The 17,215-nt window shown below is 48.1% G+C and overlaps 1 protein-coding gene across 2 annotated transcripts in view; it reads right to left on the bottom strand.

Annotated features, from left to right (window-relative positions):
• Itgb5 (integrin subunit beta 5) overlaps positions 1-2,135 on the bottom strand; it is a 117,325-nt gene extending 115,190 nt beyond the window's left edge. The window contains exon 1 of one of the 2 annotated variants that reach the window (XM_059277248.1): positions 2,008-2,135. In XM_059277248.1, the coding sequence (XP_059133231.1) occupies positions 2,008-2,077 (70 nt within the window). In that variant the 5' untranslated portion in view covers positions 2,078-2,135. The remainder of the gene's footprint in view (positions 1-2,007) is intronic. The other variant, XM_059277247.1, reaches the window with a different exon arrangement.
• Positions 2,136-17,215: the final 15,080 nt, after the last annotated feature.

Genomic DNA, 17,215 nt, shown 5'->3' on the forward strand with positions numbered 1-17,215 from the left:
CACCTGTGATCACAGGACAACGTGTGAAGGCACGAAGTAAACCGCCCAGGCTCCAAGATAAGGTACAATGACCAAGCAGCCCTGGGCCTAGACTCAGCCCTCACACCCTGAAGCCAGAGGGAAAGGCATGTGGCCTTCCAGGGCCCGTCACTGGGATGAAAATCCTGTTCGGAGGCACGGGAACGTCCAAAAGAGATGGAATTACACGCAAGTGAAAAATCCAACGCCTCTAATAATCTCAAGGGCACCTCAACACTTGGGAGGTAAGGGCAAATGGGTCTCTGTAAACTGGAGACCAGCCTGGTCTACAGAGAGTTACAGGCCAGGTGGGATACATTTAAAAAAAAAAAAAAAAGCAAAAACCTAGCCGGGGAGCTATTGGCCAGAGTTAACTGCTGGAGTGGAGTTTTCTCTAGGACTGTTAGCCCCAGGTAAACAGAGCAGGATCAAGTTGAAGACCACAGGGTCAAGGGTATTTAGGCAGCACAAACTGGTCTCCGTGTGTGTGTGTGTGTGTGTGTGTGTGTGTGTGTGTGTGTGTGTTTAATGGACATAAAGTTGGGCGCCTAGGGAAGGGAGGTGAATCTGGGAAGAGTTGGGGGAGGGGAAGTAAATAAGATAAGACAGGCTGCTGGAAACTCAACAAAGATTCAAGTCTTTGCCATGGCAAATGTTTGGAGTTTTCATGAGAATCAAAGAACGTCTAACTGGGAGGACACTAAAGCTACTCCCAAACTTGAATTTCGCGAAACTAATGTAAGGTGACTGTGTGTTTATTCTGACAAAAAATTTTAAAACACCATCACCAAAAAAAAAAAAAAAAAAAAGAAAGAAAAAAGAAAAAATTTCCACCGAACAATAAAAAGAGCATAAACTTCAAACTAAAAGACTGTCCTAAAGTAAAGTCAGTTGACAAGGATATATTCCAGAGGGTGGTGATTCAAGCTACATCTCTTTGCGTTTCCCTGGGGACTCGTGAACACCAAAGATGGGCACTCGTTGCCAGATTGGGAGGGGGAGGGGGGGACTTACTGATCTACTTATTTTCCCATAAAAGCAGCCTTTTTACACTATTAAGTTTGGACTGGGGCCTGAACGGCGTTTTTGTTTCCTCTACCCTCTACCCGCTCTCAGATGGAAACCTCAACCTCCTTCATGTAAATGAGACGCGGTAGGGGAACAGAGTTCTCCCCTCAAGCAGCCAGGCAACCGCTGGGCCCCGAAAGACAAAACAAGTACCCCGGGCTTGAAGGTGCTTAGCGCACCCTTAATCAATACACAAATTACTTCCGAAGGAAAAGAGAAAGTTCGGAAACTCCTGCTTTGAGTGGGTTGGTTTGGAGGAGGTAGGGCAAGCTCCTGTTCCTGGCAGCCAGCGCCGACTAGCATCCTTCCTCTAGGGACTTCTTAACTGCCACTTACAAGTCTGAAAACTTAACGCAGATATCTGGGGGCTCCTCTATCGCCGCCAGGACAAGGGAACGTGCGGCTAAAGCAGTGCCAGCAGCCCCTCCGCAGTCAGACCACTGTTTGTGAATCGCCGTACGAGAAAAGGATCAGATGGCGGAGTCCCAGGTGGGGCCATAACTTTGGACTTGCGGAGAGAAGTGACAACTTTCCACTTAGACCAGGCGTAGAGAAAGTTGCACTACCCACAGCCCTCCGGAGTGGCCGGGCCGCCGCACTTTGGCCCCCACATCACTCCCCGCGGGCCACAAGGGCCGCTTTGTGCAGGCGAGCGCAGAGCTGGGGCCCCAGCACCGGGCGGGGAGGCCTTCCCTCCCGAGTCCCCGGCGCCCTCGGGCTTGGCCACCAGACGCCTGCTGTTTACACAGGAAGGGAAGGCTCCTCCTCAGCCCGGGAGGGAACCTGGCAGCGCACGCAGATCCGAAGCCCGAGCCCCGCCGTCCCACCGGGGAGCGTCCCGGGGTGCACCGCACCCTCGGCCCCTGCAAGCGGCCGCGGGCGAGCGAAGTTCCCGAGCGCGCAGCGGACGGCGCGGCTTACCTGCGAGGCGCGGCACGAGCGCGCAGAGCCCGAGCAGACAGGCGTAGAGAGTCGCGGGCACCCGCGGCATGGTGCGCGCCGCTCGGCGGGGGCGCGCAGCGGGGACGGAGCGGGGCCGAGGCCGGGGACCGCAGCCGCATGCCGGGCGCTTGCACTCGGGCTCACGGCGCCCGCGGCCGGGCTGGCCCGCGCCCCGCCGCCACCATCCTTCTTGCTGGCCGGCTGGGACGCCCTGAATTGTCGCCTCTCGGGACGCACCCTCGCTGAGTCCCCGCGCGCCCGCTCTCGGCGCCCCTTCCCTTCTCCCTCGGCCGCCGGGCCCCAGTCTCCTCGGCTTTCTCCTCCCCTCTCTCCCGCGGGCCGCCACTCGGTCAGTTTACGGCTAGGCGGGACGGGGCGGGGCGAGCTCCGGGCTGGACCAGCTCCGCCCTGCGCCGGGATCCGTCGGCACGCCTAGGTCCAGGGGTGCCCAGGTGGCTGTCACATCCGACGCGCTTGGGGGGTGGGGAGGTGGGGGTCCCCGTTTCGAAACTTTAGTTTGGGGCTCCCTCCCAGGTCTTAGCAGCTACGGGAGGAGGCGGGGCGCGCTCCGTTAGGCTGGCAGAGATTACTTGCGCCAAAGCAATCTCAGTAGGACTTCAGGAGCGAGGGCAGGTACCGCTTGGATCTGCCAGGCCATTTCGTCATGCCAGAAGCGCATGCCAGCCCGGGCCTCGCCCGAGATGGGACAGAGGCGACCAGCGTATTCAACCAGGACGCCACGATCCGGACGGGCAAGGGAGGACACGTGGAACGTAGAGGCGCAGGTGGAACTGAGGGCACACTGCTGAGCAGGCAGTGTGCTAAGTGCCATCTGTATGCCTCCTCACTCCTTGAGTACTTCTAACATCCCTACTGTTATTTAGATGAGGAAACCGGGGCACAGGGGGTTAACATGATGGAGGAAGTGACTGCTGGGATGTTTTGCCCAGAAATTGATAAGGATTTAAGTAAGGTAGCCTAACCTTTGCAGGTCAAGAACCAGCTGGACGGTCAGGACTTGGAGATGTGGGTACAAAACCTACCTGAGGCATTTCTTTGTTTGTGCCCACCTCCCAAACTCTGCCTGGATGGTACTGGCAGAAGTCAGTTTGTAGTGTAGTGTGGGGAGGCAAAATGAAGCAATCCATAGCAGACTTCAAAATTCACCCTTAGAATTCCTCTGTGATATCTTTTGTTTTTACTTAAAAGTCATACTTTCGGCCAGCCACTGTCCAGTAAAATCATGCTGCAGAAGCAGCCCAGGTTTATCTTGGAATGACCTGCCCCTCGGGGCATTGGCCTAGAGGCTACACTTACCCCAGCTGAGAGGTGGTGATTCTAAGTTCCGGGAACTGATCAAAGAGTTTGAACTGGAAGATATCCAGTGCTGAGTGTTGATTTGTCTGGCAGGAAAATGTAGGATGGGTCAGCTAGATGGAGTGTTGAGTCCTGAAAGCTGGCTGAATGCTGCTTTAATACAACGGTAGTTTTCCTATGCCATGCAATCATTAAGTTCAGGCCCTGTAATACCCCATCTTCTCGGCACCCAGAGTGGGTACTTCATCGCTGCTCAAATACCTCACTTTGTCCCACACCTGGCACAGACCACCATTTACCTAAATTACACCTGGAAAGTGCTATGATCCAACTTGCCCTAATTCCCACCAGTCCCCTCCTGTCTTACCTGGTGGTTCTCTGGGTCCCCAGCCTGCCCAGACCTGCCATAAGCCACGACTCCCGAGCAAGCCAAGCTGCTTTAAAGCTGGTTTGGAAATGCCTTTTCTAATTCAGAACTTCTGCTATGTAGTTCATGCTTTTTCTCCCCCTCTTCAAGAATCCTTCATCCAAGTGTTCACAGGTAAATAGTCAGATATACATATGACAGTCTATTTTTTTAATCTTAAAAAGAAATGGAGATGGACGCAGCTGCACACACCTTTAATTCCAGCACTCTGGAGTCAAAGGCAGGCAGATCTGTACGTTGGAGGCTAGCCTGATCTATGTAGTGAGTTCCAAGACAGCCAGAACTATGTAGAGAGAACCTGTCTCAAAAAAAACAAAACAAAACAAAACACCAAAAACAAAACAAAAAAAAACACAATAAAATAAAGGAATGGAATTTGGACACTTGCTGCAACATTGAAAACAGGCTATGTAACATAAATCAGACCCAAAGAGACAAATATATATTTGCGTGTGTGTGTGTGTGTGTGTGTGTGTGTGTGTGTGTGTGTGTGTGTGTGTTATGAGTATGTGTTGGGGGGGTCTCATCTAGTCCAGGCTGGCCTTGAACTCTCTGTAACTGACAAGGATGACTTTGAATTCTTGATTCTCCTGCTTCTACCTCTTGAGTGTTAAGATTCCAGGGGTGTGCCACCATGCCCAGACAGTCTACTTGTATAAAGGGTCTAGAACAGAAAAGGTGATAGAACATGGCTGCTCACAACTGTCTGAGGCTTGACACCCTCTTTTGAACTTTGCAGACACTTGTGGACACACCACACACAGAATACATGCAGGCAAAATGCCCATACACACAAAATAAAAATAAATCTTTTTTCAAAAGATTCTTTCGTAGAGGTTGCCTATGAAACGTGGCTATGCTTTGTTTGTTTGTTTGTTTTGTTTTGAGCTTTTTGGTTTTTTTCCAGTGTTTCCTTGTGTTACTGTTTGTCCTGGACGGTGCTCTGTACACCAGGTTGGCCTCAAAGATCTGCCTGCCTCTGCCTCCGGAGTGGTAGGATTAAAAAGTGTTGGCCAACATTGCCCCTTAGGGATATATATATAACATTGCCCCTTAGGGATATATATATATATATATATATATATATATATATATATATATAATGCTGAGATCAATTTTTTATTTGAAAAATACCAGATTAAAGCTGGTGTGTGAGGTATATGCTTATGATCTTAGCACTTGGGGATAGAAGCAAGAAGGTCATCCTTGGCTACATCACAAGTTCAAGGCCAACCTGACAACCTAAAGGAAGAAAAATACCCAACATTCTAACATACTTTTTTTCTTTCTTTATACACCATGATTATTAGACAAAACTAATCCCCATGTCAGCTTTCAGGACCTCTGAGCGTGAACCTAAAAGTAGCATTTAGATAACAGATGAAGCAGTAAGCACATTGTCTTACATGTGGAGGAAAACAGTCTACGGTGTGAACTGGCAGTAATCATTCGTGGGTTGGTTTGGGGTTAAGCATGTACCCAGTAGTCACGTCAAATGACTATTAAGACGCACACACATGAGCTGGACCAAGTGCTCATGGAGGTAGCCCAGCACTCAGTAAGCTAAGGCCCCTCCTCTATGAGTGTGAGGTCAGCCCGGACTATAGAATGAGACTCTCTGAGGGAGAGGGCGGAGAAGAAGCAGCAGCCCCCCCCCACACACACAAGAATTTTAAATTTATTTACAACAAGAAGTAAGTTGCATGTTTTCCACCTCTCTGTTCATATCATGATCAATTCTGGAAATTGTAATTATTTCATCTTACCAAGAGCGGTTTTCAAAAGGTCAGTTTTGAAAATATTTTTGAGATCATATATTCCAAAGGGAATGTGTGCTTGCCTTTAGGAAATGATTTTCTGAGTTTTGTTTGTTGTTTGTTTGAGGCAAAATTTCGTTATTCTGTAAATTTGCAAAACTCCTGTCTCAGCATCGCTGTTGGTGGTATTACAGCGTGCACTGCCACACCCAGCGTGAACTGAAATATTTAAACAACAGTATCCAGGGCAGGTAAGATGGCTCAGCTTTTAAGAGCACTGGTTGCTCTTCTGGAGGATTCAGCTCCTAGCACCCACATCAGGTGGATTGCCACTGCCTGGAACTCCAGTTCTGGGATCTCATACCCTCATCTGGCCTCCTTTTTTAGTTTGTTTTGTTTTCAAGACAGGGTTTCTCTCTGTATCCCTGGCTGTCCTGGATCTCACTCTGTAGACCAGGCTGGCCTTGAACTCAGAGATCCCGCCTGCCTCTGCCTCTGGAGTGCTGGGATTAAAGGTGTGGGCCACCACACCTGGCTCACTGTGCTGTTCTAATAAAGGGCTGGAGAGATGGCTCAGTGGGTAAGGGGCACTTGCTGCTCTTGAAGAGGACCCAAGTTTGGTTCTGGTCACCCACATGGCAGATAACAATCATCTGTAACTCCAGTTCCAGGGGATCCAGCGTCCTCTTCTGGCCTCCAAAGGCACTGCATGTGTGTGGTACATAAATATACAAGATAGAGATATGGCAAGACACATTAAGCAATAGATCCAAAAATAAAAAAACACAGTATCTTTTTTCCTCTCTCTCTCTCTCTCTCTCTCTCTCTCTCTCTCTCTCTCTCTCTCTCTCTCTGTCTCTCTCTCTCTTTTTCTTTTTTGGTTTTCCAAAACAGGATTCCTCTGTGTAACAGCTCTGGCTGTCCTGGAACTCACTCTGTAGACCAGGCTGGCCTCAGAACTCAGAGATCTGCCTGCCTCTGTCTCCTGAGTGCTGGGATTAACGGCATGCACCACTGCCACTACCTGGCTCAAAATCTTTTTTAAAAAAAAGGATTATTATTTTTATTCATGTGTATAATTATGTGTGTCTATGTTAGGGCCTGTGCTCATGTGTACAAAATACATCTTTTTTATTTATTTTTATTGTCATCAGGCCTTCAACCTAGAGGAAATCTCTGTTGGAGTCTTTATCTATTCTTCCCTTTCCAATCCAACAAAGCAGTCATAATTTGTTTTACTTTTTCTAGACGTTTTCTCACAGTGCCTACAGAGTGCAGACCAGTTTCCAGTTACTTCAATAAAAAAGTAAAATGAACAGAAAGAAATATACAGAGAAAGGGAGAAAGCTGATCTCATGTTTATGTGGGGATTATGAGGGATGAACCCAAGGCCTCAGGCCTACGAGGCAAGTCCTCTACCTATAGGATAGTGCCTCAGTCCTTAGTCCCATAGACACCTTGAGTAAGTGGCTGACTCAGAAGAATCTGGCCTGTCACTCCATTTAGAGACCCTCAAAGGACGGTACCCCAGTAGGTCTTTATTGTGTGAACTCACACAACTCCACAGTGTAAAACCTTTGCACACTGGACACTGGGACTCGGAGACGTGACAAGAAACAGCAGTGTCAAGGTCCTCTCAGCCCAAGGCCCACTCTTGTACTCTTTCATAGCTGCCTCCCTCTGAATGGAGTTTCTGATCTGTAGAGAGACTCTGCCAGTCTCCATATCACTGGAGTTCATCTGGGGCTGGAGAGAGATGGCTCAGTGGATGAATGCTTACTGCTCTTAGAGGAGACTAGAGTTACGTTCCCAGCACCCAGGCTGGGCAGCTCATAGCCACCTGTAAAACCCAACTGCAGAGGATCCCACACCCACCGCCATGCACACATACACATAAGTAAATATATGTTTGTATTAATTTTCTATTGCTATGACGAAACACCACTACCAAGACAACATACAAAGCAAAGTATTTAATTTGAACTTACAGTTTCTGAGGATCAGAGTCCATGATGGCAGAGCAAAGGCATGGGGCAGAAACAGCCGACAGCTCACATCTTGATCAGAAAGTAGGAGGAAGAGAGAACACTGGGAATGGCATGAATCTTTTGAGCCCTAAAAGCCCACCCCCAGTGATACACCTCCTGCAACAAAACCACACCTCCTAATCCTTCCCAAACAGTTTCACCAACTGGGGACTAAGTATTCAAATATATGAGTCTCTGGGGGCCATTCTTATTCAAATCACCACAGTCTTCAACATAACCGGAGTTTGATTAAAAGGACCATCATACCCTAATGTCCTCTTACGTACAATAACATTCTCATCCAACTGGGCTTGTGATTGTTTCAGAAAATCATACAGGTTAAATTAGCGAATGGTAATGGGGTTAGTCATCCAATTCCTAGCCAGAGTGACTCCATCTTCCAGTAAGCTGTCACTTGGTGGTCCTATGTGCCAGACTGTCGTGAAACTGGCCATTTCTCTCATGGGACAGTCATTACAGCCCATCTGAGTCCCTGAGAAGGGCAAGGATGGAGCATACTTAAGTTAGAACTGTCTAAATTGGCTGGGAACTGTGTTGTCTTGAGCATGAGACACCCCTAGGGAGACACCCAACTGCTTTAACCCTAGGCAGCATGCAGAATCCAATTTTGTATCAGTTCCACAGTAAACTTACAGCCACATAAAACAGGAGCTTGGGCAGTAGTGATGCATGCCTTTAAACCCAGCACTCGGGAGGAAGAGGCAGGTGGATCTAGGAGTTCGAGGCCAGCCTGGTCTACAGAGTTCCAGGACTGCCAGGACTACACAGAGAAACTCTGTCTCAAAAAGCAAAACCAAAAAATAAATAAAACAGGAGCTTGGTGGGCAGGGGTCAGACTTTTCTGTGGTACAGCTGCCTGTACATCACCCGCACTCCTGTAAATAATGCTAATAAACTCATCTACTGGATCCAAGCTGGACTTGAGACTTTTTCTTAAGTCTGTCTGTCCCCTTCTCCTTTGGAGTGAATAAAGATTGGAGGGGGGGGTCCTGACTTAGGACTCAGCCTTCCAAGTCACTGCCAGGCCAGACAGCTAAGAGCTTCTCTCTCTAGATCCTCCATGCTTCCCTTCCTGCTGGATAGAAGCAGAAGACAAGACTCCCAGTCACCAGCACGGAAGCTTCAGCTTGAAGTTCTTGAAGAGAACTACAGAGCACATGACTAAAATACTCACGTGGATCCATTGTCCCAATGTCTACTTAAAACCATTCTGGAATACTTTTCCCCCTAAGCTTGAAACTTAGGTTAATAACAGGAAAAGATGACCTTGGAAACTGGCAGATGTCCTACGATAAAATGAGAATGTGTATGGGTTGGAGGGGTAATTGTATTACTTAATTGTTTTCACTAAGAAAATGGGGACCAGGGAGAGGGCTCAACTGGTAGAGGCCTTGTGTGCAGGCCTAATGACCCGAGTTCAATCTCAGGATCTCCTAAGGCGACAGGAGAGAACTGATTCCCTTTAGTTGTCTTCTGACCTCTACAAGAGTGCCATAGCACACCTGTGACAACACACACACACACACACACACACACACACACACACGCACGCACGCACATGCTCACACATAAATATTTTTATGTGCTGATTGTCTTAGTCGGAGTTCTATTGCAGTGAAGAGACACCATGACCATGGCAACTCTTTCAGAGGTTTAGTCCATGATCATCATGGTGGAGAGCATGGTGGTATGCAGGCAGACATGGTGCTGGAGAGTAGCAGAGAGTTCTACATCTGGATCCTCAGGCAGCAGGAAGGGAGAGTGACACTGGGCCTGGCTTGAGCATTTGAAACCTCAAAGCCCACCCCCACAGTGACACACTTCCTCCAACAAGGCCACACCTCCTAGCAGCGCCACTCCCTAGGAGCCGATGGGGGCCGTTTTCATCCAAACCACCACAGTGATGAATCTGATTCAGAACTGGCTCCAAGATGCTTTCCCAGCTGTACATGGTGGCACACACCTATAATCCTAGCATTCAAGAGATGGAGTCAGAAGAAGCGGGACTTTGAAGACAGGGCTACATTCAATCGTTTCAAAAATAGCAAAACCCCCAAAGATGCTTTCTCTTAGCCTCGATTTTATTGATTTGCTTTTATGTTCCAGGACATTGTTTGCCCTAGCATGCTCTTTACATTCCTCGAATACCACAGAGGTCTTTCTGCATGGCAGAGAACTAAGATGGGGTGGAGGGGCATGCCCTTGGAGAAACCCCTTCCTGGCAGGGGCTTATGAAGACATTGTTATTTCCACCCAAAGAGGAAGAAACTTCAAAGATCTTTCCATCACCATACAGGGGCAGGACATCACAATTGGTCAGGGGGTACAGGGAAAGTGTGGGAAAGAGCTGGAAGGTCCACAGAGGGGAGGTAATAGACAACAAACAAGAATATTGTAGGTGAGCCAGACAGTCTTTAACCCCAGCACTCGGGAGGCAGAGGCAGGTGGATCTCTGTGAGTTGGAGGCCAGCCTAGTCTACACAGTGAGTTCCAGGACAGACATAGGAAACCCTGTCTCAAAAAGAAAAAAAAAATGTAGGTGATTTTGTTTTTAAGATTTGTTTATTACTTTGTATGACTGAATGTTTTGACTGCATGTATGCGTATGTACCACATGCATGCCTGGTTCTTGTAGAGATCAAAAGAGGGTATGAAATCCCTGGGATTGAAGTTACAGACAAGCCACCTCTGCAAGACAAGTATCTCAACCCCTGGGCAGCTCTGTTCAGCTTCGGGACTAAAGGCTCATGAGCTCATGAACTCTGGGAATATAAACTTATTTCCTCCACTGTATCCATCACCTAGGCCCAGGAAATACAGGACACTGTCCAGTTCAGTGCGGGTCTCCAGAGTTACCTACGTGGATAATTTGGCATAAATGATATAGAGGTGGGCTGTAGAGCTGGACACTCTCGGCTCAAATCCTGGCCAGGCTTTTTACTAGTCTTCTGACTTACGTTATTTACCTCGCCTTACCCAGCTTCTGAGTGGGAGTAATAAGGCTGCCTACGTCAAAATGTCATGAGAATTAAAGTTAGAAGGTTACATTCAGGACATTAAGAATTGTACCTGGATTCCAGGAGCGCCCTGTAATAGGCTGGCTATTACCGCCGCTTTTCATCTAGAAGCAACAGAGCTTTCTGGAACTGCCAGGGCGCTGTGGAAATGTATTCCCAGGCCCACAGAATGGCAGTTTGTATGGTTTGCCCCAAGCCTCTGCCCTTGAACAGAAGAGATTACTTCCCAGCTCTGAGGTGGAGACTGCACATGTGCCCCAGGCTACCTCAGGCTCCTCTCTGACCTTCTTACTGTGCTGTGGATTGTCAACAGAGGCCAAACCAGAGTACCCAGAGAATACTGGAATATCCCAGCAGCCCTTGCTCACCTCATAAAAGCTGACGAAAGACAGAAACTTCTCACTAGGAAACTTTTGTCTTTCTTCTTAACTGAAGGATTTCCCCCATGAAAATAGCTTTACCTCTTTATTTCATAAATTACCACAAAATAAAATGTTTATCATCTAAACGGTTGTGCCTAGTTTCATGTGCCACTGATGCCACGGTTGCCTTGCTCAGTACTGGGGCTGTAGCTCCGTGGTGGAGCCAGTGCTTAGTGAAAATGATTGACAGTCCAGGTTCAACCTCCAGCACCGAGAACACTCAGTTATGTTAGAAGACCAATAGAAGAGACAACGAAGGATCTCTAACGCTCTAGAGAAAACAATGCAAATATTTCAATAAAATCGAGCTGAGCCAGGTATGGTGGCACACTCCTAAAGTCCCAACAATATAGAGTTAGAGGTAGGAATATCACAAGTTCAAGGCCAGCCTGAACTACAGAGTGAGTTTCAGGATACCACAGTTTATACAGTGAGACCTTGTCTCAAAAAAACTCAAAATAAACAAGAAACATAACAATGAAGTAGGCTGGGGATATAGCTCAGTTGGTACAGTGTATGCGTAGCAAGCGTGAAGCCTTGGGTTTGATCCTTACCACTGCATAAACTCTGTCTAAGGGCCGAAAGATGAATTGATGGGCCGAAGCTATGGCCTTGCAAGTCTGAAAATCTGAGTTCAGTACCTGGAATTCACAGTGGAAAGAGATAACTGACTCCCCAAAGGTGCTCTCTGACCCTCACATGCATGCTGTGGCATTGGAGCACACACACACACACACTTAAAAAATAAAGTTAATGATTATACTTGGGTGTGGTAGTACACACCTGTAATCCCAGCACTTGGGAGGTAGTGGCCAGGTGGGTCAGTCATCCTCTGGCTATATAGCAACTTCAGGGCCAGCTTGGGCTACCTGAGACCCTGTCCCAAAACAAACATCAAACAAAAAAGCAAGGAAGCAAGGAAGGGAGGGAGGGAGGGAGGGAGGAAGGAAGGAAGGAAGGAAGGAAGGAAGGAAGGAAGGAAGGAAGGAAGGAAAGGAAGGAAGGAAGGAAGGAAGGAAGGAAGGAAGGAAGGAAAGGAAGGAAGGAAGGAAATTGGCAATTAGAAGCCTTTTTGGAAGCCGGCTCCTCTAGTGGCATTTTCTGCAAGTTATAGGAGACAGCGCCATCTACCGACCATGAAATTTCCTAGACTCTAGGAACAAGCTGGGACAGGAGAGAACTGTACTTCTGGGGCTGATTGGAGAAGGTGTGGTTAGGAAAACCTGGCCAGGGGGAAGGATGGTTTCCTGATCTATTCAGATGATTTTTTTTTTTAATGTGCTGGTATCTGAATGTCTGGATTCCACCCATGTTCATCCACTTTCCATTGCCAAAACAAACACTGGATAAATCAACTTTAGAAAAGGGAGTCCGACAAGATGGCTCCTCACGTAGAGTGCTCGCGGAGCAAGTCTGATGCCCTGAGAACGATCCCTAGGATCCATGTTATAGTGGAAGAGAGAACCGACCATTCACTGATCTCCACGTGTATGTTGTGGTACACACTTGCCTGCCTGTCTGTATTCACACTCACACACACACACACACACACAATTGAAAAAAAAATTAATTGGCTGGGCATGGTGGAGCATGCTCTTCTTATTAGTCCCAGCATTTGGAAGGCAAAGGCAGGCAGATCTCTGCAAGTTCAAGAATATCCTGGTTTACATAGGGAGTTCCAAGCCAGCTAGCACTACACAGAGAAACCTTGTCTCAAAAACAAAAAACAAAAAGCCATTGATATAAAGAGGCAAAGAAGTGTTTTGGTTCACAGTTTCCGAGGTTCTGGTCTGTGACGCTTAGCTCTGTTGCTTCGGGCCTGTCCAGCACAGGACATCATGGCAGGAGTGGACGCCCTTCTCAACTCATGGCAGCCAGGAAGCAAAATCGAGAGGAAGGAGGAGGCTGGCATCTCAGTCTCCTCTTCAAGGGTGCACCCCAGTGACTAACTTCTATAGTCCCCCCCCCTTTGCTCTTTGGGGGCCTGCCACCCAGCTCCCAAATAAATACATAGAGACTTATTCTTTTTTATGAATGCCCAGCCTTAGCTTGGCTTGTTTCTAGCCAGCTTTTCTTAATTATCCCATCTATTTTTTGCCTTTGGGCTGTTACCTTTCTCTATTCTACATGCCTTTCTTTTCTTCTTACTCCGTGGCTGGCTGTGTGGCTGGGTGGCTATCCCCTGGTGTCCTCCACCTTTTCCTTTTCTCACTCCTCCCTCTTCTTCTCTCTTCTATTTATCCTCTCTGCCTGCTAGCCCCGCCTATTCTTTCTCCTGCCTTGCTATTGGCCATTCAGCTCTTTATTAGACCGTCAGGTGTTTTAGACAGGCAGTGTAACACAGCTTCACAGAGTTAAACAAATGCAACATAAAAGAATGCCACACACCTTTGTATCATTAAACAAATGTTCCATAGCATAAACAAATGTAACACATCTTGAAAATAATATTCCACAACAAACTCCCTTCTGCCAGGCCTTGTTTTGAAGTCCCAAGTACTTGTAGTAGCAGCACAAACTGCAGTCAAGCCTTTAATGCTCGGGGCCTTTGGGGACCATTCAAGATCAAAATGTAGCATCCCTGGTCCTTTATGTTGTCCCAGTGACCAAGCCAAGCAGAGCGGTGCTATTGCTAAAGCACCTTCCCTCCTAAGAGCCCAATGACAGCCCCAGGTGTGATTCCACAGAAGCCCACCAGGGGGAACCAATGAGTTAATTAGGCTTACTTACAGAGCAATGGGTGAGGGGCTATGGGCAACATGAACGACCTTAAAGCATCCAAGCTGGAGCTGGGCGGTGGTGGAGCCCATCTTCAATCTCAGCATTCGGGAGGCAGAGGTAGGCAGATCTCTAAGTCTGAGGCCAGCCTGGTCTACAGAACACATTCCAGGACAGCTAGGACTATACAGAGAAATCCTGTCTTGGGCGGGGTGGTGGTGGTGGGGTGGTGGGGGGTGGGGAGATGGGGTGGGGATGGTGGCAGGGGGGGAGATCTGCACCCCACAGAGATGACAACTTCCCCATAGCTGTGGAGATGGATGGAGTCCCCTTTCCTCATCTTTCCCCATCTATACCCTCTGGCCCGGTGCCCCAAGACCACACGCAATTAGGGCAGAATTACATAGGGTGGAGGTGGGTACTCGGGTCAGACAAGTGAGGGTCCCATGACCCTCCCCATCCCCTTCTTCTGTGAAGGACGTCAAATAGTCAACAGGCCCGGGGGTGATGGATTTTTGCAAGCAGGCTCAGCAGAACTCTTGAAGATGGTGGCAGTTTGGATCAGAAAAGTCCTGTTCAACAGGTGCACACCTACAATCCCAGCATTGGGAGGGAGGCAGGAGGACCGGAAGTTCACGGTTATCTTTGGTTACAAATTAAATTTGAGGCCAGCCTGGACTACAGACCCTGTTTGTTTGGTTTTGAGACAGGGTGTTGGGACTGGCCTAGAACTCACAGAAATCTGCCATCTCTGCCTCCCAAGTGCTAGGATTAAAGGTGTGTGCCACCACATCTGGTCTTCAGAAGACTATTATATATATAACTTATTTAACTTTATTTTATGTACATTGGTGTGGGAGTGTCAGATTCCCTGGAACTGGAGCTACAGACAGTTGTGAGCTGCCATGTGGGTGCTGGGAATTGAACCTGGGACCTCTGGAAGAGCAGCCAGTGCTCTTAACCGCTGAGCCATCTCTCCAGCCCCTTCAGAAGACTATTTGTATTCCTACCGCAACAGCGTGTCTCTGAAGAATGGCCCATGAACTCAAGGATGTTTGAGATGTGCTGGGAGCTGGCACGTTGTGAGTCAGAGGCAAACAGGCAGATAGCCTGGCTCAGATAGCCTACTAAAATCCGGAGCTGCCCGCGAACGAGGGAGGTGGTGTGCATGGAAGTGAAGTCTGTGATGGCATTGCAGTGTTTGGCTGACTTCATTCCTGCATGTACACTGACATTGTTAATTGACTGATTGCATTAGCCAGCCAGTTTTCTCCGAGTGTTTCTCTACTGTGGGCACTAGTAGCTAAGGAATGTGCTTTATGGGGATTGGAGAGATGGCCTAGAAGTTAAAAACATGTGCTGCTCTTCTGGAAGACTGGAGTTTGGTTCTCAGCACCTATTTATGAGGTAGCTTCCAACCTCCTGTGACTCACTTGAGCACCCAGACCCCTCTGTCACAGGATTCTTCCTAACATGAGTCTTTAAAAAATTACTGTTGCCGGGTGGTGGTGACGCACGCCTTTAATCCCAGCACTTGGGAGGCAGAGGCAAGCGGATCTCTGTGAGTTCGAGGCCAGCCTGATCTACAGAGTGCGTTCCAGGACAGGCTCCAAAGCTACACAGAGAAACCCTGAAAAACCAATAAAATAAAATAAAAAATTACTGTTACAGTTGTCCTCCTCTGGAAAACTGTAGTTCACACATCAAATCAATGACTCCAACAGCCAGCCAGAAGTCAACTAGGGAGGTTGAGGCAGCCAGCTAGAGTTCCTGACTGAGCTTTCTCTCCATGGATGAGTTTCCAGCTTCCTCTTCCCACCACAGGCATTTTTACAACAAGAGATAAACAACGGTAACCTCTGTGGGACATGGTTTACCCTCTAGCTGTTCTCAAGGACACTATGTTTTCTAACATCATTATCTGTTTTCCATTCTTCCTGTTTCAGAGTTGGGGACGAGCCTGACCCAGGACAGAGAAGTTCATATATATATATAGTTTCACTGTGTCAACCAGGCTGGCCTTGAACTCAGAGATCCACCTGCCTCTATCCCCTAAGTATGAAGGTCAGAGAACAACTTGGGGGATTCAGTTCTCTTTTTATCACGTGGGTCCTGGGGATCAAACTCAGGTTGTCAGGTTTGGCAGCAAGCACCTTTACCAACCACATCATCTCACCAGCCACAAGACAGGGAGTTTGGCAAAGAACTTTAAACAAACATTCTGAGTCTGGGACGAAGGTTCTTTTGCTCCCAGAGTCTACTTTCAACAGGTCTTCAGCGTAAGTCCACCCCAGTGGCAGAAGATGGGACTCCACGGATTGGTCTGGGCCAATCCCTGGAGCCAGGAGTGGCACGAGTCCCACCCACAGCCTGGCTACTTGTCATAGAGTTGTGTTTGGGGGCTAGCAGCCCACACGATCTACGACAGGTAAAAATGTTGTCGTGGGTGATCCAAAAACCCTAAAGAAGGCAGCAAATGTCAGTTGCTCACGGCTGTCGGATCACATTTTCTGTTTAAAATGAGAGGAGAGGAAGAGCTAGAGAGCTGGTTCAGTAGTTAAGAGTACTTACTGCTCTTACAGAGGGCCTGAGTTGAGTTCTCAGTGTCTTAGACGGCTCACACTCCCCTTAACTCTAGCTCTAGAGGATATAATGCCTCTGGCCTCCATGGCTATCTATACCTACCTACCTACCTACCTACCTACACACACACACACACACACACACACACACACACACACACACTTAAAAATAAAACAAATCCTTAAAAAATGAAATGAGACTCGTGCTAGGGTCTAAGACCTAGCTTGGTTTCTATCCGGGACTTGTCTGGCATGCATGAAACCCTGGTATGATCCCTACCCACCACGTAACTCAAGCATGGTGGCACACACCTGTAATCCCAGCACTAGAGAGGTGGAGGCAGGAAGGGCAGAAATCTCTGGTCATCTTCTACTATCTAGAAAGTTTGAAGCCAGTCTGGGATACGTGAGACCTATCTCAAACCAGAAACAAAATAAAACGAGGCTCACTGCTGTCTATTCCACCAAGAGCTCCCAAACAAGAAAGGACACAGAGTACCAAAGATATTTTATTGCATCATTGCCTTTCACAATGAACAGTCACACAAATAATAATAACAAATAAAAGTACCTTTTGAAAGGACCGGACATCAGACACAGGGGCATAATTAACATTTAAAAAGACAGCTAAGTGTATTTATCCCATGGGGATGGGGGGCGGGGAGAGGCGGCACACTGCTAAGCCACCATCATGGAGCAGGCTGAGGCTCAGTGAAGAACCCGTGGAACCTGCATCATAGAGTGGACATCTGGACCCTTCGGCACAGCACCAGACAGAAGGCCTGTGCTGTCATAGGGACTTCACTATGCTTTTATGGCTTTTCAGGATCTGAGACATGCCCACTTACTTCCTGAGGAGGGACACCAAGGGAACAGGAGCCACCTGCTCCCTTCTCCAT

This window comes from Peromyscus eremicus, chromosome 12 (genome assembly GCF_949786415.1).
Source record: "Peromyscus eremicus chromosome 12, PerEre_H2_v1, whole genome shotgun sequence".
NCBI classification, from domain to species: domain Eukaryota; kingdom Metazoa; phylum Chordata; class Mammalia; order Rodentia; family Cricetidae; genus Peromyscus; species Peromyscus eremicus.